At 44.4% G+C, this 23940-nt stretch overlaps 1 protein-coding gene across 4 annotated transcripts in view; it reads left to right on the top strand.

Annotated features, from left to right (window-relative positions):
* MTUS2 (microtubule associated scaffold protein 2) overlaps nucleotides 1-23940 on the top strand; it is a 369171-nt gene that overhangs the window by 238653 nt on the left and 106578 nt on the right. For all 4 annotated transcript variants that reach the window (XM_043891579.1, XM_043891576.1, XM_043891578.1 and 1 more), the window contains 2 exons: nucleotides 12383-12481; nucleotides 20290-20501. In XM_043891579.1, the coding sequence (XP_043747514.1) occupies nucleotides 12383-12481; nucleotides 20290-20501 (311 nt within the window). The remainder of the gene's footprint in view (nucleotides 1-12382; nucleotides 12482-20289; nucleotides 20502-23940) is intronic.

Below are 23940 nucleotides of genomic sequence, written 5' to 3'. Positions count from 1 at the left end.
AATGAAATATGCAACTTTAGGACAAGACAGGACGAGTGAAAGGCTCACTTTGTCATGGGCATCTTGGATCTGGATGTTGGGGGGTTGTTCTTACCATAGCAGGTGATGTATGCTCCTTTAATGGAAACAACTCTGAGAGGCTGTTATTTTTCTGACAGTGAGAGAGTCATGGCACCTCACAGTATGGAAGCCCATGCTGACCCAGGTGTGGGACCTGCAGGGGACAGGTTCAGAGCAATGAGGCTGTGCTGGGCTCTTCAGTACAGGGGGCGTTATCACTTGGTGTTGGCTGTGTTCTCCCTGAGACGGGGTCCCCATGGTTCCCCCTGCTTTAGCTCATCAGTCCTCATGAAGCCAACAGAGGAACCTGCAATGGCGTGGGGTTAGAGGAGTTTACAGGAAAGTAGAAGTGTTAGAAAGAACATTAGTGGGAGAAAAATAAAGGCAGTACATTTGAGACCTGTTCTTTTGCATGAGGTCCCAGAGACAGGAAAATATGGTGGGGTGATAGATGGGGTGACTATCCACTGCATGGTTCAGAGGGTGGTGTTTGTGGGTGTCCCAGAAGGCCTGTTTGCTGTTCTTTCCGGCCAGCAGTGGGTGGGGAGCTTCCTCACCCATCTCAGTGGCCAGAAGGTACTGTGAGTCCCATGCTGTGACCCCAGAGTCCAGCTCAGTCACTCTGTGTGGGGCAAAGTCAGGGGAGCTGTGGATGGGCATCCATTCATTCCATGGAGGTTTCGACAGCACCTTCTCTTGAGTTGAGCTCTGTGTTGGATGCTGGGGCACATCACATGAATGGGACAGACACAGTCCTTGTTTCTATAGAGTCGCTGGTGTCACAGGAGAAAAAAGCATAAAACTCATACTTATACATGTATTTAATTATGGTTATGCTGAGTATAACAGGCTTCCCCCAGTGGCTCAGCAGTAAAAAATATACCTGCAGTGCAGGAGACACAGGAGACTTGGGTTCGATCCCTGGGTTGGGTCGATCCCCTGGAGTGGGAAACGGCAACCCACTGCAGTGTTTTTGCCTGGGAAATACCTTGGACAGAGGAGCTTGAAGGGCTGTAGTCCACGGGGTCACAAAGAATTGGACACGACTGGGTGGACACACACACACATACACGCACACACACACACACGCTGAGTGTACGGTGGAGGCGTATTTAACAGACCTAATGTAGTGTGCAAAAAGCATGCAGGAGAGACCTAACCAGTCAGTCCAAGTTGCCAGGCGGCAGGAGTGGAGATGGTGTTCTGTGCCGGTGACCATGTAGATTCCCTCTTTGTAAATATCAGAGGTTCCCAGGTCTCCCTCCCCACTGAAAGTCTTGAACCTCGGTTGCTGACCACTAGATACCTTGTTAATTTGAAAACGTGCAGCCTCCTCTCGCCTTTCAACCCTTTTGTGAAAGAACTGGATAGCTGGTAAAAAGACAGGGTCAAAAATAAAAAAGTACAGAAAACTTACAGCTGCTTCCTCAGTCACTAATTTTACTGGTGGGTCCCCCCCGGCCTTCATCATCACACAAATATTGCCCCTTGGGTGGTTCATTGGGACAGTTTGATTTTGTGTGTGGACACTTGAGTTTAAAGCTCTGATAACCTCATCCTCTGGGCAGTTTAGTGGCCTCGAGGGCTGTTTAAAACTTATCATTGAAGTGTCACAGAATGATCCAGGTAAGGGATGAGATATTCTGCTGTTTCTTTCATGGAAGCACGGATGATATTTTTGATGATTTGGGAGGCGTGATGGGACACACCCGTCGTACCAGTGAGAATTTATAAAATGCTGTGACTCACTTGCTGTTAAGCCCCCTGTAGGCTGGTGTGAAGCCTGGAATAATGTGGTGGCCCCTCCAAAGTGGGGCAGAAAACCCTCTCACTTAAGAGTATATACACGTATTGCATCTCAGAGATTGCGCACCTGGTGTTGTGCCCACTCTGCTTGTCAGCCTCCAGGAGCTATGGGAGCTGGGCCAGCAGTAATTAGTGCCAATGGTCCTGCGGAGCTGCTTTTGCGTTGTGATTTCTGACATTTATGTGCCTCAGAACTCTGCCTCATGAACTGTAAATGCATTGTTATGCAAAATGCTTCCATGCTGTAGCCCCATCTCTTAGCCTGATGAGCACGGCACTTTTAATTACATGTCAGTGTTTAAAACTTTCCAGTTTTCTCCTGATTTGTATGTTTTACTAGCTCCCTTACGCTGATGAAATACCAAATACCCTGTTTACCGTCTTTGGGTGATGACGTTGAGGGGAGCTAGAAAAAATGAAAATATAATAAGAAAGAAACAAATGCCAGCCATTCCTTTTCTAAGATAACTGGCAAAACATCACACATTTCTTGGACATTGCAGTCTTCATGTGTTCATCTTTGATCCATCGATCAGCATATTTGTGTCAAGAACTACTTCAGGCCCCACACTTTGTTATCAGTAATCTCTCCAGCAGCTGATTAGAGTCTAAAGCCCATGATGGACAAAAGAAGCCAGTGTACGACCACCAGACGCAGGAGTATGAAATATAGAGTCCCCCAGTCTTAGAAGTAGCTCTGTTGAACAACCCACATGGCAGGTTGATGGGGATGAATGATAGCAGAATAAGTTATGTGACAGAAGACTGAGCGCTGAAGAATCAATGCTTTTGAACTGTGGCATTGGAGAGAACTCTTGAGAGTCGCTTAGACTGCAAGGTGATCCAACCAGTCCATCCTAAAGGAGATCAATCCTGAATCTTCATTAGAAGGACTGATGCTGAAGCTGAAGTTCATTCTGTAGTCCTGGCGTGCCGCAGTCCGTGGGGTTGCAGAGAGTCAGACACGACTTAGCAGCTGAACAAGAGCAGTGTGACAATACCCTGCTGTGTATCCAAGCTGGACAATGGCCAAACTGATGTCATGGTTCATGGATGAGCAACTATGTAATAATTGCCAGCATTTTTTGAGTACTTACTGTATGCTCACCATACCCACCATATCATTGCATCCTCACTTATTATGATGTGCTGGTACTATTCTTAACCTTATTTTACAGATGAGGAAACTGTGGATTAGAGAGATCAAGTCATTTTCTAAGGGTAATGAGACCAGAAGATTTCTGGGTTGACTTCAAGCCTGGGAATCTAGCTGCAAAACTTTTATCACCATAGCTTCTATTTTATAGTGGCTACTATCTTCAATTGTGAGTTATCATTTACCATGTTGGTAGTTTACATTTTGAAGAAAAAGATGAATATCATCATAAAAGATGATCATAACATAGGCTGTAAAAAACATTACAGAATTATAGTACGATAGTCCTTACAGTCAGGTGAATTCCTGACCTTTTGAAACCACTTCTTATTTTCCTTTTTTCATTTCTTCTCCAGTATCTGTTTCTCCCCACATAATAAACAGGCATGACGTCCTAAGTGAGTAATGAGAAATCACTTTCACACAGAAACAAAATGAGTAAAGCTGTTTCTGTGATGGATTTGTGGGAGGAAAATAATCCAGTTCTCCTGGGGAATCAAGACTTTGCATGATCTGTTAGGTCCTGAGAAAATGTGAATAAGTAAATCGTGGTGGGAAAGGTACTTTGATTTTTTGAAACTACCTAAATAGAAATTGGGTTTTATTCACTGTGGCAGTTTTAGTCAGGTAAGTTCAAATGAGAGGAATGGTCTGAATTATTTGTCTTATTCTATCCAGTAATTTACTTTCCCATTAATTCAAGAACACAGTAAAATTGTGCCTTTCAGAGCTAGCATTTCCCCCATACAAATATGATCTACTTATTATTAAAAGTGCCCAAATAAAAAAATTAAAAATTCCCTGGTGCCTCCTGACAGGTGGGAGGGAAGTCCAAGAGGGAGGGGCTATATGTATACAAAGAGCTAGTTCACTTTGTTGCACAGTAGAACTATACCCCAATTTAAATTAAAAAAAAGAAAATAGAGAAATCAGAGGGGAGGAAATTATGAAAGCAACATTTTAAGAAAATTTCCCTCAGCCGTAGGACTGGAACAGCCTACTAGGTGCCCAGCATAATGAATGAAAAAAGACCCTCATGGGACGGGCACATCATGAGATTTCATAAGACTGGGGAGAAGAAGAGGTACCAAGCTTGAAATTTAGAGTGGTACCTAACTTTCCAGAAGCACCCCTGAAAACTAAAAGAAAGATGCCTTCTCAATCCCCAGGGGAATCATTGCCACATCAGAATTCTGGGTTTAGCCAAGTGGCCAACTGTAAGAAGAAATTTGCAGCCAAAGTGGGGTGTGTGAATTTCAGAGGTAAGGTTCTAGGTGATCCAAGGTGCAGGGTGATACCCAGGTTTCCTGATTAAAGGTGACTGGCAAGAGTTGTTGTTGTTCAGTCGCCAAGGCATGTCCTAACTCTTTGTGACCCTGTGGACTGTAGCCTACCAGATTCCCCTGTCCTCCACTATCTCCTGGAGTTTGTTCAGATTCATGTCCATTGAGTCAGTGATGCAATTTAACCATCTCATCCTCTGCCACCCTTCTTGTTTTGCCTTCACTCTCTCCCAGCATTAGGGTCTTTTCTAATAAGTCAGCTCTTCACATCAAGTGGCCAAAAATTGTTGGAGCTGCAGCATCAGTCCTTCCAATGAATATTCAGGATTGATTTCCTTTAGGATTGACTGGCTTGATATCCTTGCTGTCCAAGGGACTCTTAAGAGTCTTCTCCAGCACCACAACTCGAAAGCATCAATTTTTTGGTGCTTAGCCTTCTTTATGGTCCAACTTTCACATCCGTACATGACTATTGGGTCTTTACTGGGAGCAGCGGTTGTCTAAGTACTGAAAGGCTGGGAGGTCAAATGAGTTGTGCATGAGATCATGGACATTTCTCAGCTTGATGGCAGGACCTGGGGTAGGAGGAAGACCATGTCTAGGAGTAAGTGAAAGTCAGTAACTATTGCTGTAGCTGGCAGCAGGGAACAGTGTTAGAGTATATCAGCCAAAAGTTAGGACCCTCCAAGGAAAAAGAGCTTTACACAAGCGTAGTGGCTTCAAGTTCTGGTGGGGTGGTGCCGGGTGGTTTGAAAGCGATCTCCTGACTGAAAGATAAGTTGGGTGAGGAGGACGAGGACCATTTGAGAAAGTTACTCTGAAAGATTGAGGACAGTTGTGAGTTGGTATTGATTTAGTCACTCAGTTGTATCTGACTCTTTCAATCCCATGGACTATAGCTCACCAGGCTCCTCTGTTCATGGGATTCTTCAGGCAGGAATCCTGGAGTGGGTTGCCATTTCCTTCTGGAGGAGATCTTCCAGACCCAGGAGTCAAACCTAGGTCTCCTGCATTGCAGACAGATTTTTTACTTTCTGAACCCCCAGGGAAGTCCACACTTGGGGATTATAAAACTTTTACATAGATATGATATTTTCCCCCAAACCCCACTCCTTCATTCTTTTAGTCTTGCCTTTTCACAACAGTCTTCAGAATTAAATTATCCCTGCTCTTATCCCAGGAAATAATTAGATCTCTGTTATGAGTCTGATTTTTGTTAGGTCTTTATTTGAGCACAGAAATCTCCTTTATTCTACTTTGAATTTCCACTTCCCTCACACATGTAATAAAAGGTGGAGGAAATGGAATGAACCTTTAATAGTTTAAATCTAGCCTCTTTTCAGGTATATTTAGATTGTTTCCCTCATTAACTCCATTCTCCACCAACGTCAGATATTTCTGTTGATTTTTTAAAATTACTATTGGCATGGGGATTCCCTGGCCATCCAGTGGTTAAGACTCTGAGAGCCCACTGCAGTGGTCATGGGTTCGATCCCTGGTCAGGGAACTAAGATTCTGCAAGCCAAGAGTTGCAGTACAAAAATATATTACTATTGGCAGCTAAAACCTGTTTCTTTCTCTTATCTCTGCAACCCCTCTGGAGTCCTCTCTCACCCACCCCCCTCTCATTTATGGCTCATCCAGGTTCCTCTTTATTTGTTGTGTTTTTATCTAGATAATATTTCCTTTCTTCATCCCATTCAGTCTCTGTATTCTTCCCTTGAAATGGTCCCTCATTTTATTCGTCTCCTAAGTGACAACAGAATCCCTGCTTCCTGGTTATATCATTCATGTTTTCCTATTTGCCTTCTGCAGTTCCATTGCCTGATGATCATAACTTGCATTGTTGTCACATTTACCTTTCATTTTTCTTCCTGTTCCTCTTCATCTTCCTAACAGGGCCTTTCATGACGTCTGGGCCAGGTCTGTTGGGCTAGGGGAATTAGAATTAGCTCCATTAGCTCCTCTTTCACAAGTGGATAGAATGAGAAGGTTAGACAGCTGGAGCATAAAGTCTCTGGCTGTGCATGTTTCTTTATCCTTTTTGTTTCTTATCTTTTCTTACTTCTACTGAGATTTATTTTCAGGGATTGGTGGCCCATTGTGTGTGAGGTTAAGAGCCTGTGAAAATTCCCTTTGATTTTTTTTTCTTGATGTGCTCATTTTATTTAAAAAAAAATGTATAGAGCATTTTTCTTTTTATGAAAAAAGTATAGAGCATTTTTCTAACCATTATCTATAATCGAATTTTTCTTTTCATTCTGATGTGCTCCCTGAGGATTCTGAATTAAGCATTGTCATTTGTCATCACATTTTTAAGAGGACAGCCTCATGCTCATCCACTGCTCTTGACTGGGGGGCTCTGGTCCTGGGCTCAGGTGGACTTGGCGTTAAGCATCCGTGATGAACAGGTTGTAAGAAAACACAAGGTGGGTCTTGGAGCAGCACATGTTGGAGTCTTGCATGTGGAAGGTCTGTGTCCAGGAGAAGCTGAGCTCACATGCTGCTCTTTCCTCTCCCAAGGAGCTGTGTTCAGGAGCTTTGCCAGGGAGCTCCTTTCAACCTAAGCCTTTGGGAGGCTGTTTGCTGCTCTGTTTATGGTGAAACGCTTTAGGGATTGTCTGGAAATAGGTGACTGCTGTCAGTGACTGTCAGTGCTGTCAGTTTCACATGAAACTCTGTGACTTCTCCTCTGAGACCGGAGGGAGGCCGGCATTTCTTCCCCCTTTGCCGCCTTCTTCTGCACCCCCTCCAAGAGCTGCAGTGACAGGGCTCTGGACTTTGTATATACACAGCCGTGTGGGGTGAGGGGCAGGGTGGGGCAGAGTTGAGGGGTGGGGAGGCAGATGCCTGTCCAAAGTCCAACCAGGGGGCCAGAGCTTTTATAGATGGAGGGAGGGGGCTGTAAGCAGAAACAGCACAGTCTTCTTGAAATTGGTCTTCGGGGGTCTGACCAGCGTCATCTTGTTTTAAGTACAGTTAGCCTTCAGTTCCAGGGCCAGCTTGCTCCCATTTCCTTGAGGCCGGTTCTCAGAATTGTTACAGCTTTTGTCATGGCTACCGTGTAGTTGTTATGTAGTTAACCTCCACCTGGTGGGGATTTCAGTATCTATGAGTCAACTTATGGCATATGGCTCAGAATATTATCTATAGCTCTTGAGAAGGACCTAAAGGTCCTTGTCTGTGCTTACAGACTAAACTACCATTATTTGGTCTCCTGTGACTGTTTTCCTCTGTTTCTGCATGTTCTCACTTCTCTGATTAAACTTATTCTTTGGCTGAAGTTTTTCCACAGACAGAAGACAGGCAGAGATCATGGGGCACGGGGTGGAATGTGGGGGCAAGGACCATAGGGTCCTGTTCCATTTCAGTAGGTACTCTGGGATCTTATGGAGTAAAATGAAAGTTTACAGTGTACTTAAAAAATATTTACTCTGAGTCCAGATTGCAAGAAAATTGCAAAAGCCACTGTATTCTTGACTAATTGCCTTAATTTTCTGTGCCATCAAGAGTTCCCTGAACCACAGAGGAATTTTCATGTCAGTTCCGTGTTCCTATGGGGACAGGATCGTGAAACTTTCGATCAAAGTTATGCTTGTGGAATTGTTTGTACTCAGCTGGTTGCTTTCCTTATTCCTTCATAGAGCAGACAAATTATTTTCATTTTGTTTTCGGTTTCATGACTTTTGTTTTTTATTATAAAAACAATGTATGATATTTTCATTAAAATTGGAAACAATGCAGAAGCATATGAAAACAAAATAAAATTCCCTTGATCCTACTGCTCAGAAGTAACCATTATCAAAAATATTTTAAAACTAGTAATATTTTAAGCTGGCTTAAAACTCAACATTCAGAAAACTAAGATCATGGCATCTGGTTCCATCACTTCATGAAGGGGAAAAAGTGGAAGCAATGACAGATTTTATTTTCTTGGGCTCCTAAGTCACTGTGCACAGTGACTGCAGCCATGAAATTAAAAGACTCTTGCTCTTAGGAAAGAAAACAATGACAAACCTAGACAGTGTATTAAAAAGCAGATACATTACTTGCTGACAAAGGTCCGTCTAGTCAGAGCTATGGTTTGTCTGGTAGTCATATATGGATGTGAGAGTTGGACCATAAAGAAGGCTCAGCACCAAAGAGGGTGATGCATTCGAACTGTGGTATTGGAGAAGACTCCTGAGAGTCCCTTGGACTACAAGGAGATCAAACCAGTCAATCCTAAAGAAATCAACCCTGAATATTCATTGAAAGGACTGTTGCTGAAGCTCCAGTACTTTGGACACATGATGCAAAGAGCTGACTCATTGGAAAAGACCCTGATGCTAGGAAAGATTGAAGGCAAAAGAAGAAAGGGACAGCAGAGGATGAGTAGGTTGGATGGCATCACCAACTCATTGGACATGAATTTGAGCAAACTCCTAGAAATAGTGGAGGACAGGGAAGTCTGGTGTGCTGCAGTCCATGGGGTCGAAGAGTTGAAGAGTTTAGTTTAGCAACTAAACAACAACAAAACTAGGAAACAATCTTTCAGAAATTTTTATATATTTACAGCTGTGTGTGTGTTAGTTACTCAGTCGTGTCTGACTTTTTGCGACCCCATGGACTATAGCCCCCCAGGCTCCTCTGTCCATGGGAGTCTCCAGGCAAGAATACTGGAGTGGATTGCCATACCCTTCTCCAGAGGATTTTCCCAACCTGGGGACTGAACCCTGGTCTCCTGCATTGCAGGCAGATTCTTTACCATTTGAGCTATGAGGAAGTCCCATTTACAGCTGTAATATAGATACTATCTTTGTGTGTTAAAAATGGGATGATACCATGCATACTGTTCAACAAATAGCTTTTTAATTTATTTCTCGTGAACATCTTTCCATGCCAGTATAATATAAAACAACCTCATTGTTTTTATTGGTGGCATAGTGCTACATCATATGAACATACCATAGTTTATTTAACCATTTCCCATGTGCATTTTGGTTATTTTCATGTCTGTCATTGTGAATGATATATGAAGTGTCTTTGAACATATATCTTTTCACACTTGTATTCCGAAGAGAGATCTTTAGAAGCAGAATTGCTGAGTCAAGTCTATCAATGTTTAAATTTTTGACAGAAGCTGCCAAAGAGCATTCCATGAAGCCTGGATGGAAAGTATTGAAACTCTGAATAAATATTTATGTTTTGTTTCCCTTCAAAGTGTTGTGTTTAGCTCACATTTTGGCCTTTAACACTTTCCTTCTGAGCTCCCAGGAGTCTGGGTGACTTTCTGTGTTACTTGAAACCTAAGATCTGAGCAGAGGGAGGGAGAGTGAGATGGGCGACAAATTGGATCCTCCGGAGGGTGGGTGTGGCTTCGGTGGAGTGGCATGGGGGCTGGGCTTTCAGGTCCCCCGAGGGTCCAGCCTCCTGTAGCCCCTAAATGCCTGGGCATGAGCTGTCTTGAAAAGAGCCCAGTGGGAAATGGAGGGGAAGTGGGCATTGACTGAATGGCCATGCTGTCCAGGGCAGGGTTCATCGTCTGGCTGAAGTTTATATTCTAGTGGGGAAGGTAGACAGTAAGCAGACAGATTCCTGGATCTTTTTTGGATGGTGGTAAGTGATGCAAAGAAGAATGAAGCAGGTAAGGGGAGAGTGTCAGGTGGCAGGACGGCTGTTTCACCTGTTGTGCCAGGCGCTGCCTCCCTGGAGACTGTTAGCTGTGCCGGGACCTGAATGAGCAGGTGAGTGAACCAAACTCAAGGTTCAGGGAGGCACATTCCATGCAGTAGGAATGTGCACTCAAGAGAATGTGCCTGCAATGGGAGGAAGTACAGCCAGTCTGAGCACCAGCAAGGCGTGGGAGGAAGAGGAGGAGGCAAGTGGACACAGAGGGAGGGCGTGAAGCAGGCCCGATGGGGTCAGGAGAAGCAGGAGCCCCATCAGATCGGAAAAGTAGAGACAGCTTGGTCGCAAATCCCTGCCTCCCTCTGCAAAGCCTGAAAATGACCCCTTCCCAAACATGTGCATGGGCACACACACACACACACACACACACACACACACACACACACGTGCATACACTTGCATACACACATGCATATAAATAATCTCAAATAGTGCTTTTAAAGCTGTAAGGGACAGTTGACATATTTGGACATATTGAAAATTTCAAAATACAGTACAACAAAAGGTACAATAAATAAGTTGTAAGAAATGAAACCTGGAAAATGTAATTTGTAGAGCAGGCAAAGGACTGATATCTAGGATCAATGAAGAATTCTTACACATTAATAAGAAAAATGGGTAAAGGGTTTAATGAGGCGATTTTCAAATAAATGCATATGACCAATTTCAAAAGATTCCAAGCGTTTGGCAAAAAATTAAAATGACAGAGACTTCAGTGTCAGTAGGGCATGGAACGTGTACAAAGAACTGGTCTCCCACACTTGGTTGGGAATGTCAATTAGTAGCTTTGGGTGGAGGACGACTGGGCTATGTCTGGCGATACTGCAAATGAGCAGACTCTTAACCCGGCAAAAGCGTATCTGTGCACTGATTCTGTAAAGAGGCCGATACATGCTTGCAAAGAAACAAGTAGAAAACTGTTTACATAGCACATTTATCTTTTTTAATAGCTGACGCTTGCAAACACTCTAAATGCTCATCAACCGGAGGATGGGTAAATTATAGTGCTTCTTTGCCCCTTAATATGATGTGACATTTTTAAAAGATCTATAAATGCACTGATATGAAAAGGATCTTGAAAAGTGTGGGTAGGTAAAAAGAAATCGCAGTATGCGATTCATTTAATTAGTTAATGGCCATGTATGTGTTTGTGTAGGTATGTTTGTAAATAACTAGAAAAATGTCTGGAAGAATAAATGCAAAGTGCTAGCGTTGGTTGCCTCTGAAGGGGGAGTAAGGATGTGGGGCTGGGAGTGAAGAGGGAAGTTTGTATTCTGCTTCTAAGGGACCGTCACCATCACTAGGGTTTATTTATTTATTTTTGTAATCACAGTGTTTGGGGTTTTTTTAATTTTTGTGTTTATTATTTTTGGCTGTGTTGGGTCTTTGCCGCTGTGTGTGGGCTGTCTCTAGTTGCGGCGAGCAGGGGCCACTCTTCACTGCAGTGCACGAGCTTCTCATTGCGGTGGCTTCTGTTGTTTCTGAGCATGGGCTCTAGGTGTGCAGGCTTCAGTCATTGTGGTATGTGGGCTTAGCACGTGGGATCTTCCCAGATCAGAGACCGAACCCATGTCTCCTGCCTTGGCAGTCAGATTCTTTACCACTGAGCCACCAGGGAAGCCCAGGGTTTATTTTTGAAATGGCATAATAATGGTCCTGAGGTGGAGACAGGTTCTAGGTACACCCAGGTTGGTGTTACTTCTCTTATCTTCCATCCATCATTCTTTGACTTTCTGATAAAGGGGATGTGAGGTCAGAGTCTGTGCCCAGCACACAAGGGGGAAATGGGGCCATGTCCCGAGTGCCTGTTCTTAGATTGAGCCCAAGTTCAAGATGTCCCGTGCTGCTGCGGCTGCCTCTGCCATCTGGTCCCACAAAGGCTCAGCTGCAGCAGAGACAAAACTCGGAGGCTCTCCAGGTCACCTCTGTGGACCAGCTGCCTGGAAATTAATTAGAGACAGACCGAGTTCCCCGAGGCTCAGCTCTCATGATGCTGGAGTCATTAGCAGTTAGATTCAGCTACAGCTTCCTTCTCTATCTTCAGAAAATTTGTTTTGGCAAGGAGACAGGCCGACTGAGTTGGTGGCTGAGGACAGTGCAATTTTAATTCCCACATAGTTTGTCAGGGTCCTTGGGGTGCGGTGACCCCCAGAGACGGGTGGTTTTCATCATGTCAGAGACAGCAGTGTACTTATTCCTCTGACTGCTCATAACAAAAATTCCCTTTGCTATAAACAAGCGTGTCATTCCTGAAGCACAGGAGGTGGTGACTATAGCAACAAATCACCCAAATATTATTTTGTTCTATGTGCCTTTTGTTAAGCCTCCCTTTCCACAATTTGTGTTAACCATTTTGATTGTAATGAGCTCTCTTTTGTTTCTTTCTCTCTTTTTAAACTATTTATAGGAGCCAAGAAAGAAGTACAAAAAGAGCAAGATGCCAATAAACCTGCAGTTTCATCTCCTAAGAGGACAGCGGCTTCAAGCACCAAGCTTCATTCACCAGGTATTTAAGAAATGTGAACTATGTTATCTGAGGAGACTTGAACTTGGAATTCATTTTGTTCAAATGTCATTAATGGAGCAATCCCAGCCCACGTGGTGCGCGTGACTGTTCCAGGGCTTGATGTTCGTGTACGGCTGTGTTCTGACTCCAGCTGAAATGAACCAGCTGTTGGCATCATTTTGTCTTTAAAAAAATGTTATTAATGCTACATTTAGGGGGTAGGATCTTCTCTGTGTAGGAGTATCTGCTATTCCAACAGCACCTGAGATAATTTATAATTGAAAAACAGATTTTGGAGATCTTACCTCAAGAGATAATATTTTCCAAAAAGAGGAGAAAAAAATTAACTGTGGATATCAAACACTTGTTATTTTATTTATTTATATGAACAAGCTATGTAATGTCGTGAAAATTACCTTGAAAATTACTTGAACGTTACCTATTATGGAAATTCATATTGTAAGACATCAGCCTCTTTGTAGAACAGAATGCAGTATAACCTTTAACCTTTAAGCACAAAAATAGTAGCAATAATAGCAGCTAAAGTTTGAGTTCTTACTGTATACCAGGTACTGTCCTTAGGTCTTTAAATGTATTCATTTATGTAATGCCCGCAGGAACTGGGAGATGGGTATGATATTGCCTCTTCCTTTGTATGTGAGGAGATTGAGCTTCATAGATTTTCATTAACTTGCCCAAAAGTCACAGGAAATAAATAGTAGAGCCTTTGTTTTAACCCAAGCACTTTGAATCCCCAAACCGCACTCTTACTTGCTGCACTATGAACCAGAAACCTTGTGGAATAATGACCTTATTAATAATGTTTCCAGTAAATTTTAAAAATGTATAGGAAGTAATCCAGAGTCACACATGAAGAGGGTCAGGAGACAGAGCCTGTTACCAAAGGCAGATTTGTGTGCCTGATGCACAATGAGGCAAAACAAACTCAAATGTCGGAGTTTGGAGCAGAAAAAGGTTCATTGCAGAGCCTGCAAGGAGACCGGTAGTTTGTGCTCTGAAAACCCAGAACTGCTCAAAGATTTCAGCAAAGCACTTTTAAAGGCAGGCTGAGGGAGGGGCGTGGTTAGTTGTTGCAGACCTCATGGTGTGGGAAGCCTTTGCTTTGCAGCTGTCCATGTGGGTCCAATCAGGATGTTCCAGTAAACTTCCAACGAGACATATGCAGGGAAAGGTTGAAATGAGGGGTTAAAAATTTTAAAACCATGTCAGTGAAGGCCAAGAGAGGGGAGAAAGGAAAAAGAAAACAGAGAGAGGAAAGGAGGGGAAGGAAGGAAGGGGTTGAGATCTACTGAAGCAGTAGTCCATTCCTTTTTCTCGGCGAATAGAACTCCACTGTGTAAGTACCACAATTTATCCATTTACCTATTGAGACAGTTTGGAGATTCCCCCCAGGGATTTGGCTATTATAAATGAAGCTACCACGCACATTTGTACAAGCCTTGGTACAGACCTCTGCTTTCATTTTTCTTGGCAAATAGCTAAGAGTGGAATGCCTGAGTCATATGGTAACTATGTGTTTAGCTTTTAAATCTGTTTAAAAGTTTTCCAATCTGTTTTCCAAGGTAGTTGTACCATTTTATATTCCCGTCAGTGATGTCCAAGAGATCCAGTTCCTCCATGTCCTTGCCAACCCTTGGTATGGTCAGTCTTTTCAATAATAAACATTATAATAGGTACATAGCAGTATCTCATGGCTTTAATTTGCATTTACCTGGCAACTAATGACATTAAAATGTTGAACATCTTTTTTATGTTTATTTGACATCTGTGTATATTCTTCCATAAAATAATCCAATCTTTTGCCATTTCAATTGGAAGTGTTTATTTAATTCAATTTTGAGAGTTTCTATATATTCTGGTCACAATTTTTTCAGGTATGTGATTTGCAATTTTCTTTTCTCCACAGTTTATGTGTTGTTTTGCACTCCCCTAACAATGTCTTTTGAAGATTAGAAGTTCTTAGTGTTCATGAAGTCCAATTCATGATTTTTTCTTTTATGGACCATATTTTTAGTATTATCTTTAAAAATCTTTACATAACCCAAGTTCATAAAGACTTTCCCCTACATTTTATTCTAAAATACTTGTAGGTTTTATATTTACATCTGTGATCCATTTAATTTGTTTTGTATGTAATGTGAAGTATGACTTGATTCTCAGTAGATTTCTACTGTGATCATTATTATCTCTTCTGCTTGCATTGAGTTTAATTAGCTAATGTCATTAATTTGAAGTCTTTCTGCTTTTCTAATGTGCATTTAATACAGTAAATGTCCCTTCATATACTACGTTAGCTGTAATCCACATATGTTGATATAATGGGTTTTCATCTTCATTGAGTTCAAAATATTTTCAGGTTTCCTTTTCTGATTTCTTCTTTCCCCATGATGATTTAGCAGCGTTCTTTTTAGTTTGCAGATATTTAGGACTTTCCAGAGGTCTCTCTGATTGTATTTCTAATGTAATTCCATTGTGGCTGGAGAACATACTTTGGATGATTTGTTCAGTTCAGTGCAGTTCAGTCACTCAGTCGTGTCCAACTCTTTCTGACCCCATGGACTGCAGCACACCAGGCTTCCCTGTCCATCACCAACTCTTGGAGCTTGCTCAAACTCATGTCCATCGAGTCGGTGATGCCATCCAACCATCTCATCCTCTGTCGTCCCCGGGCCTTCTCCTCCGGCCTTCAATCTTTCCCAGCATCAGGGTCTTTTCCAATGAGTCAGTTCTTCGCATTGGGTGGCCAAAGGCGGATGATTTGAGTCCTGTCAAATTTGTTGAGACTTGTCTGGTACTCCACACAACAAGGGCTGTCTTGGTAAATCTTGCTTTGTCAGCATGTGGGGAAAACGAGGTCATCTCTCTGGTGCCTCTTCTCATGAGGCCACTAATCCCATTCATGGAGGCCTTACCCTCATCAGCACCCTAGAGCACCTCCTCAAAATACCATCTCATTGGAGATTAGGGATTAGCACATGAATTCTGGGAGAACACAGCTCAAAGCATCTGGATATGTGTGCAGAGGAGCAGAAACATTGGAGTCCAGGCTACCACAGGAGAATGTCAAGCCAGCTCTGGTGAAGAGAAACCTATGTAATAAGAGTGGACAGGTCTGGGAGCACAGCATTCCTGTCCCCAACCTCTTCTCCTTGCCTCCTCCATCCCTCTCTAAGGGCAACTCTCCTTTCTTCAGATTACTGAACATCAAATAAGCTGAGCTGCACTGGTCAGTGGTGCCTGCGTCAAGCCTTGAACCCTTGACTGTCTCCTGACTGAAGAGTGGCAGGTGAAGTCCAGGTGTGTTTCCCTCCCCTGCTGATCTGTAACTTCCCTGAGGATGATCTTGACCCATTTCTCTCCCCACCTTTGCAGCCAGGCTTGGGGAAGAGGCATCTTGTGATTCTCATCTCTGTCCCTTGCTTACACATGACTTCTCCATCCCTGCCAGCTAGCAACCCCCTCCCTATTCCACTGCCTCCCCTCCCCCCAGTCCTGCAAAGGCCTCTCATGACCTCCTGGTTATTAAGTCTAAGTGATGCATCCTGGTCCTTATCTCTGTGGCCTTTGGCGTTACTGATCACTCCTTCCCTGAAAGTTTCTTTCCCTTAACTCTGTGACACCTATTCCTGCTGGTTTTCTTCCAGCTTCTGGGAATGCTTGCATGGAGTTGTGTTCACTAGAAATCTTCTGCAAGTTCTAAATGTTGCCAAGCAGTTTGGTCCAGGAGAATAGATCAAACTGAGTTCAAGTCCTGGCTCAGTGGCTCATGTGATGTATGAACTGGGGCAAATAACAGAATTTCTTCAAGCCTCAGCTGCTTCTTTAGTAATTCACATACTGTGAATTTTACTGTTTTCAGGTTTTAGTATATTCACAAAATTGTGCAGCCATCACCACTACTTCCAGAGCATTTTCTTTTACCCTCAAAAGAAACCCACACCCATGAGCAGTCACTCCCTATCCATGCTCCCCAGCCCCTAGTCTACTTTCTGTTTCATGGATTTGTTTATTCTGGACATTTTGTGTAAATGGAATCATATTCTGTGTGGCTTTTTCTATCAGTTGTTTTCACTTAGCACGTTTTTGAGGTTCATCCATGTCAAAGCGAGGATCAGTATTTCCTTCCTGGATCAGTGTTTCGTTCCTGGTTTGGGCTGAATAATATTACACCATGTGAATGTGTCATAGTTTACCCACTCATTGGTTGATGGGCATTTGTTTCCAGCTTTTGGCTACTATGAGTAATGCTGCTATGAAAATCCATGCCATTAATATTTTCATATGCAGTGTCTAATCTACTCTTAATCCCATCCAGTGTATTTTTATCTCAGGCATTTGAATTATTAACCTCTAGAATTTTTATTTAAGTCTCTTTTTGTCTTTGTACCTATTTGATGTACTCAATCTTTCCTCCAGCCTCTTGATATATGGAATATAGTTATAATAACAGTTACTTGCCAGTGCTTTTCTTGGCTGACTTCAATTGATTGCATCCCCTCTTCAGCGTGGCTTGTACATCCCTGTTTATTTACATGCCTGAGAATTTTTTTAGATGACTGACATTGTGAATTTTTCCTTGTTGGATTTTTTTAAAAATTCCATAAATATTCTTAAGCTTTGTTCTTGGGTAAAACAGTGTGACTTGGAAAGAGCTTGATCATCTTGGATCTTTCTCATCAGCTTTGTTAGATGGATCCTGACCAGCAGTCTAGGACTGGTTTCCCCAGAGCACCATGATATGACCCTTCCAGGTGTTCTGACGCCCTGGGAATTGCAGTGGGCGCAGGAATTGATCCTGGCCTTCTGTGAGCCCCCGGTAGTGTTCCCTCTAGTCCTGGGTAGAATCCGCTCCCTGGCTGTGGACCCTGTCCTCACCTGCTGCACTATGTAAGTTGTCCAGAAACTCGAGGGGCTCTTCTGTGTCCTTCTGTGTCTCTGTGGAGCTGTCCTCTCAGCTACTCTGCCCTGTAACTGCTGACCCTTGAACTTCCTGAGCCCCCAGCTCCACCTTCCCGAGTTGGGAAGACTACCAGACTCCGCCTGGGCTTCCTGACTCTCTGTGCCACAGCCTGGAATACCACACAGAGAGCAGGCTCAAGCATCCGTGGGGGTGGTAGGGGTCGTCTCGTGTGTTTCTGAGTCTTTGGTTCCTTGTGCTTTATTGCCTAACATAATGTCTTGAAATCCACTGACACATAGTTTGGTCAAGTGTTTCAGATAGTTTCAGATGAGAAGATAAATCTACTTTCTTACTCCATCTTCGCCAGTGAAAGTGAATGTCGCTCAGTCATGTCCGACTCTTTGTGACCCAATGGATTATACAGTCCATGGAATTCTCTGGGCCAGAATACTGGAGTGGGTAGCGTTTCCCTTCTCCCAGGGATCTTTCCAACCCAGGGATTGAACCCAGGTCTCCCACAATGCAGGTGCATTCTTTACCAGCTGAGCCACAGGGAAGCCTAAGAATACTGGAGTGGGTAGCCTATCCCTTCTCCAGTGGATCTTCCTGACCCAGGTATCGAACTGGGGTCTCCTGCATTGCAGGCAGATTCTTTACCAACTGAGCTACTGGGGAAGCCAGATGTAACTATAATTTTTAATATAAAAATTAAGCAATTGTTATAACACCATTAAGCCAAGATTTTTCACCCTTGGAAAAAGGAGACATTTAGATTTACTTTGATAAATAACACTCATACTTCTTGTAAATAATAAATGATTATAAATGTCCCGAAGATGAGACTATTTTACATAAAGTTTTGTCTAAGGAGTGTATTATCATAACCAATTCTTATAGTTGGCTTGGGAAACTCTGGCTGTAACATCCTTTTTTTTTTTTCCGATTTTCTGTGTATCAAAATAAAAAATAATCTGCGCTTTCCTTGGAATGGGAAAGGTAAACCTCTTTCTAGTATATGTGCTTAATCTCTCAGTCATGTCCAACGCTTTGCAACCCCATGGACTAAACCCACCAGGCTCCTCTGTCCATGGGGTTCCCCAGGCAAGAATACTGGAACGGGTTGCCATTTCCTTCTCCAGGGCATCTTTCCAACCCAGGGATCGTCTCTTGGGTCTTCTCCATTGGCAGGAGGATTCTTTAACCCTGAGCCACCTGAGAGGCCCTTCTTTCTAGAATACTTATTTATGGTTGAGCACGTTGGCCAAAATGTTTGTTTGAGTTTTTCCTTAGATCGAGCTTTTGGGCCAACCCAACAATTCCTGCCCTCACCCACGCTCCACGCGGGCCGGAAGGAAATTTCCTGCTCTTGCGCTGTCTGCTCTTCACCTTTCCCCAGCACTAGCCAACTCCAGGCAGACAAGTGCCAGTGGTGAGCAGAAAGTAGTGTGCTACAGGGCACATTTTCTCTGAGATAAATTTAGATCAGTTTAAGAAAAATAAAGCCTGTCCAAGATGACAGAGAATTCAGCCCATGTGCTCCCTGGGGTGTCGTGCTGGTGCCAACCTGCAAGAAACAGACTTCCTGTCTGTTGGGAGGTGGACCAAACTCATCAAGTGCTTTTCCTTAAGCTGGAGGGCTATCAAAGTTGTGTCCTTTCATTCTTCTCCCTCTTGTTTACAAGTGTTAAGGTCATGGGCCTTCTTTGAGATTATAAATATGCAGGTCCCAAGGCTGCAGTGTTTGCTTGTTATCCTTTCAGTTGAGCTTCCAGCTTCAGGACTGAACCATGCTTTTCCATCCATTAGAATCCTCTGGATAGTGACCAGATGACTGCAGATGAATTTTTCATGTTCTCTTTGCATTTTGAAGGCCTGTGTTCATCCTGGCGCTCAGCCTTTGCACGCAAACTGCTTGCGTTCACCTTTGTAAGAACAGAGGTGACTGGCTCTTTGCTCTGAGTCGCCAGTGGTCACTGGGATCATCATAGATTCTATGTGCCCCTGAGCAGAGTAATGCAACCAGGGGATGTGATTGGGACAAGAGTGGGAGAATGGGAGAATGTTCTAGACTCAGGGTGTGCCCCCAAACCTGTGAGTTCAGTCAGAGATACTGCCGAGTGGATCAGCAAGTGTCTTTAGGTGTTGAGATGCCCGGCAAGGAATCAGAGAACCTGAAGCCCAGATGCTGACGCTGACTTGCCCTTGGTCAAGGGCAGGGCCTCATTTCTTTGCAAGTCCACTGGGCCTCCCACATGTCATTTACTGAACAGGTGCTTGATGCGTGCATGCGTGCATACTCAGTCGCTTCAGTCATGTCTGATTCTTTGCCACCCCATGGACTGTAGCCCACCAGGCTCCTCTGTCCATGGGATTCTTCAGGCAAGAATACTGGAGTGGGTTGCGATTTCCTCCTCCAGGGGAATCTTGCTGACCCAAGGATTGAACTCACATCCCCTGCCCTCCTGGATTCTTTACCACTGAGCCATCGGGGAAGCCCATCAGTGAAAGGGTTACTAGGTTTTAAGTCTGGCTTCAACCTGGATTGAGTGATTTCCCTTCAGATGCTTTCCAAGAGGAATCCCCTTGAAGGAAAAAAAAAAAAAGCCAACTGCTCCAAGTCTCTCTAAGCAGACCAGGAAGAAATGTAGGCAGCTGGGAGGAATTGGGCAATTCTGTCTGTTCCTCTGCTTCCAAGCATGAAACCTTGTACTTGGAACCACTACAGCAGAGCAACACTTCACAGTCCTTGTTATTTCATATTAACACTTAGAATGATGCACAGCGGGCCATTCCTTCTCAGCCCCTTGCCGGCATCCTTGTGTCATAAGGAGCGGTTGTCACATCTGGGCTGACTGTTTTCTCACAGGTGACCCTCCTTGCTTCCTAGGGTACCCCAAGCAGAGGACCACGGCCCCCCGCAACGGGTTCTCCCCGAAGCCGGACCCGCAGGCCCGCGAGGCGGAGCGGCTGCTGGTACAGCGGCTGAAGGAGCGCTGTGAGCTGCAGGCCCGACAGCTGGGGCTCGCGCAGGCGGAGCTGAGGACCGCCGTCCGCGGCTTCCAGGCGCTCGCCGTGGCCACGCAGCTCTTCTTCGGGAAGGTGAGGCCACGCCTGGTGAATGTGGAAGCAGGAGGGCAGCGGCGGGGATGGTTCTTAGTGTGCGAGCTTTGGTTCGGGTTTGGGGTTAGAGATGGTTTGATTTTCAGGTGCTGCGGTGTCTCGGCCAGCATCATGGGATGTTTTGGGAGCCGAGTTTAGACTTGGCGTGTGAAAAACATTAGTCTGGGAAGATGGATTCATAACCTTGTTTCCAGAAGGGAAAATTACATAAAAAAAAAAAAGAAAAGCAAAAGTGAAGTCGCTTAGTCATGTCCAACTCTTTGCAACCCCATGAACTGTAGCCTACCAGGCTCCTCTTGTCCATGGGATTTTCCAGACAAGAGTACTGGAGTGGGTTGCCATTTCCTTCTCCAGAGGAAGAAAAAAGAAAAGGTATAAAGGGAGGTTTGGAAGGTGAGGTCTTGGAAGAGAATGGGGCGTGTGGTGGTTTGCATTTGGACCCAAGACGGCCAGGTTCTGAGACGTCTGTGCCTCTCAGTACAGAGCAAGCCAGGGCGGCAGCGCGGGCCATTGTGGCCCTTGAGGGGACCTGGGCGGTGCCGGGTCCGGGGTCTCTCCTCCGGGCCACGCTCACAGTGTGCGGGGGGCAGCGTGGGTAGGGGGCGTCCCCCCGACCCCTTGGTTCTTCTGACAATGCAGAGAGGCCTTTGGTTCCTCAGCCTAAGAGTCCAGAGTCTCCTAGGCTTGTCTGGACACTGAGTCTGTTATCAGACTTGGTTTGTTGTTGTTGTCTTTTGTGACCCCATGGAGTGTAGCCCCCCAGGCTCTTCTGTCCATGAAATGTCCCAGGCAAGAATACGAGAGTGGGTTGCTATTTCCTTCTCCAGGGAATCTTCCCGACCCACAGATCAAACCCGAGTCTCTTGCGTCTCCTGCATTGGCAGGTGGATTCTTTACCACTAGCACCACCTGGGAAGCCCTTGGGACAGTCTGGTAACATTCACAACGGTAACATTCACCAAACATAGTTCAGCCTCCCTGTCTCTCAATGTAGAAGGGAGGCGGTGGGAGCCTGGGCCTGACTTTGTACATTCTTGCTCCATGCCGGGGTGACCAAGGAGCATTTGGGGGAGAACTTGAACCTTTACCTTTGAAGTTTAAACACTACGAGTTACCATATCAATAACCTATAAGACATTAATTTCAGAAAGTAAAAGTGCTATAGACATGTCCCCCAACCAGGAAAATGAGATAACTAAATTTCTAGCTAATTTAAAGAAGAAAAATCAGAAGAATATTAACCAATACCATGTCCACTAGTTTTCCTTATTACCTGAACCTTAAAGTGTGGAGGACTCTGACCTTTTATGGCCGCCTGCAGCCTCTCTTGTCCCGCCCAGCATAGAAACCTCAGCTGCCCTTTTAGGGCTTGTTGCCTTTTTTGCTTAAAGCTTTTCGCCCAAGGAGCTAATTCCCAGTGTATAGTTGTGATCAAAGACAAGATGAACAGATTTCAGTTTTATCAATAGTTTCCTTCTCCTCCCTCGTCAGCATGTTAACACCAGCGATCAATGACCAATTTGAATGTTATGTCTTCCCTTCCGGTCTGGTACCCCTGGGGCCAACCTTGAAGAGCTGAAATGACTGTGTTCCCACCCTGTAAGAATTGAAATTACAGACACGTTTTTGAGGCACCAAAGAGGCCGGATGTGCCATGTTACATATTGAGCAGTTTTCTTACTAGAGAGAGAGAGTCGTGTTTTCTATTCTTTGGCTGGATGTATGTTTTCCACTGACTGTCGGGTCTTTAATGAAGAGAGGAAACGAGGGTTGTTCCTTGCAGTTCAGTGATAAAATGCAGTGTGTTACTCTGTCCGCTGTGTCCCTTCCATGCATCACCCAGCGTCGTAGCAAACCCTTGATAAAGATTTCCTGTGAATTGATTTGCCAGCAAACACCAACTTAACACATTGGTTACACGCACTGTGAGGGCTTCCCTGGTGGCTCAGATGGTCAGAAATCTGCCTGTAATGCGGGAGACCCACGTTCGATCCCTGCATCGGGAAGATTCCCCTGGAGAAGGGAATGGCTACCCACTCCAGTATTCTTGCCTGGAGAATCCCATGTACAGAGGTGACAGTCCATGGAGTTGCAAACAGTCGGATATAACTGAGCGACTAACACTTTCATAGTTTTTTTTTTCCCCCTAACATGCAGTGTGTTTTCAAGTTGGAAATTTTGGACCCCACCCATGGAATCATGGCAGAGAAGAGAATTTTCTATGTTGAAATTAAGGGTCAGTTCCCTGTAACAGTGTATTTCTGGGCCCCAGGAGAATTCCCGTTGGCCCAGGAGCCACGAGTTATACTTCTCTGTAGCATCCACATGGCTCTTCCATCGGAGGAGATCCCAAAGGGCTGGCAGGTGATTTGCAGGCATGTCCATCAGAGCCCCCTACTGGCTGGAGCCACACTCAGCTTGACATTTCAGCAAGATAGATGGACCTGAATTTCATTCTCTTTTCAGTAAATCACAACCAGTGACTCCAGACAGGCCTCCTGATGACCATGGCATTTCACCTCCCACACAGTGCATCCTTTTCTCTGTCCTGATCGCAACTCTCTCTCCAGATAAGCTCCAGAAGAAACAATAGACATTTTTTTTTTAAGTCTGTAATTGATCATAAGCGGCTTCCACATAGGCTGGATTTGCTCCACGTGGTTTAAGATGATTGATTTGAGAGTTTGTGACTGGAGTGGAGCACCCAGGGAAATAAGAGGCCAGACAAGCCAGAAAGTATGGATGATGGAGCCCTCTATTACAAGATATCGTGATCCTGACATGTTCCCTGTATCTTATCGTGGGAAGCTGATGTGTTATTATTATTTTTATGTGTGAGACATGGTCACAGCCCAGCATACTACAGCTATGCAGAGCATGACCACCACAGCCAGCCTGAAAAAACAAGGTATTTTCTGCTCTTCCCCTTAAAGACCCTGCTGGAGCTCCATGCCTGTATCTTTTCTGTGCTGTAGCATTTTGTCTACAAAGCCTGGCGTGGTAGAGCGAGGGCACCGTGCTGGCAAGGGGTCAACCCCACCAACGCCTCCTCCACCGCCATGAAGACCTGAGCAAGTTACTGTCCCTCTTGGCGCCTTGTCAGCATCACCCATGGGAAATTAATACGTCCTTGCCCGACTCGGCTTCCTGCTGCCAAGTCCGCTCTGACCAGTCATCTTTGAGTCTCAAAGTTTCCTCAGTTGCAAATAGGATCGTTAATAACTCTTCACAAGGTTATAGAGAGAATGTCATGAATTAATGGGCAAAGGTACTTTGAACAGTATTCAGTAAAGCATCCTTTTTGAGGACAAGGAAATCTGACAAATATTTTACTCTCAAGTGGGATGAGTAAGACATAGGTGAGAAATGTAAAGGGAAAACACAGAACAGACTCCTCTTATTTCATTTTATGTACATA

Source organism: Cervus elaphus, chromosome 30 (genome assembly GCF_910594005.1).
Source record: "Cervus elaphus chromosome 30, mCerEla1.1, whole genome shotgun sequence".
NCBI classification, from domain to species: domain Eukaryota; kingdom Metazoa; phylum Chordata; class Mammalia; order Artiodactyla; family Cervidae; genus Cervus; species Cervus elaphus.
Note: the sequence above shows the minus strand (reverse complement) of the source record. Positions and strands in the feature narration are given on the sequence as shown.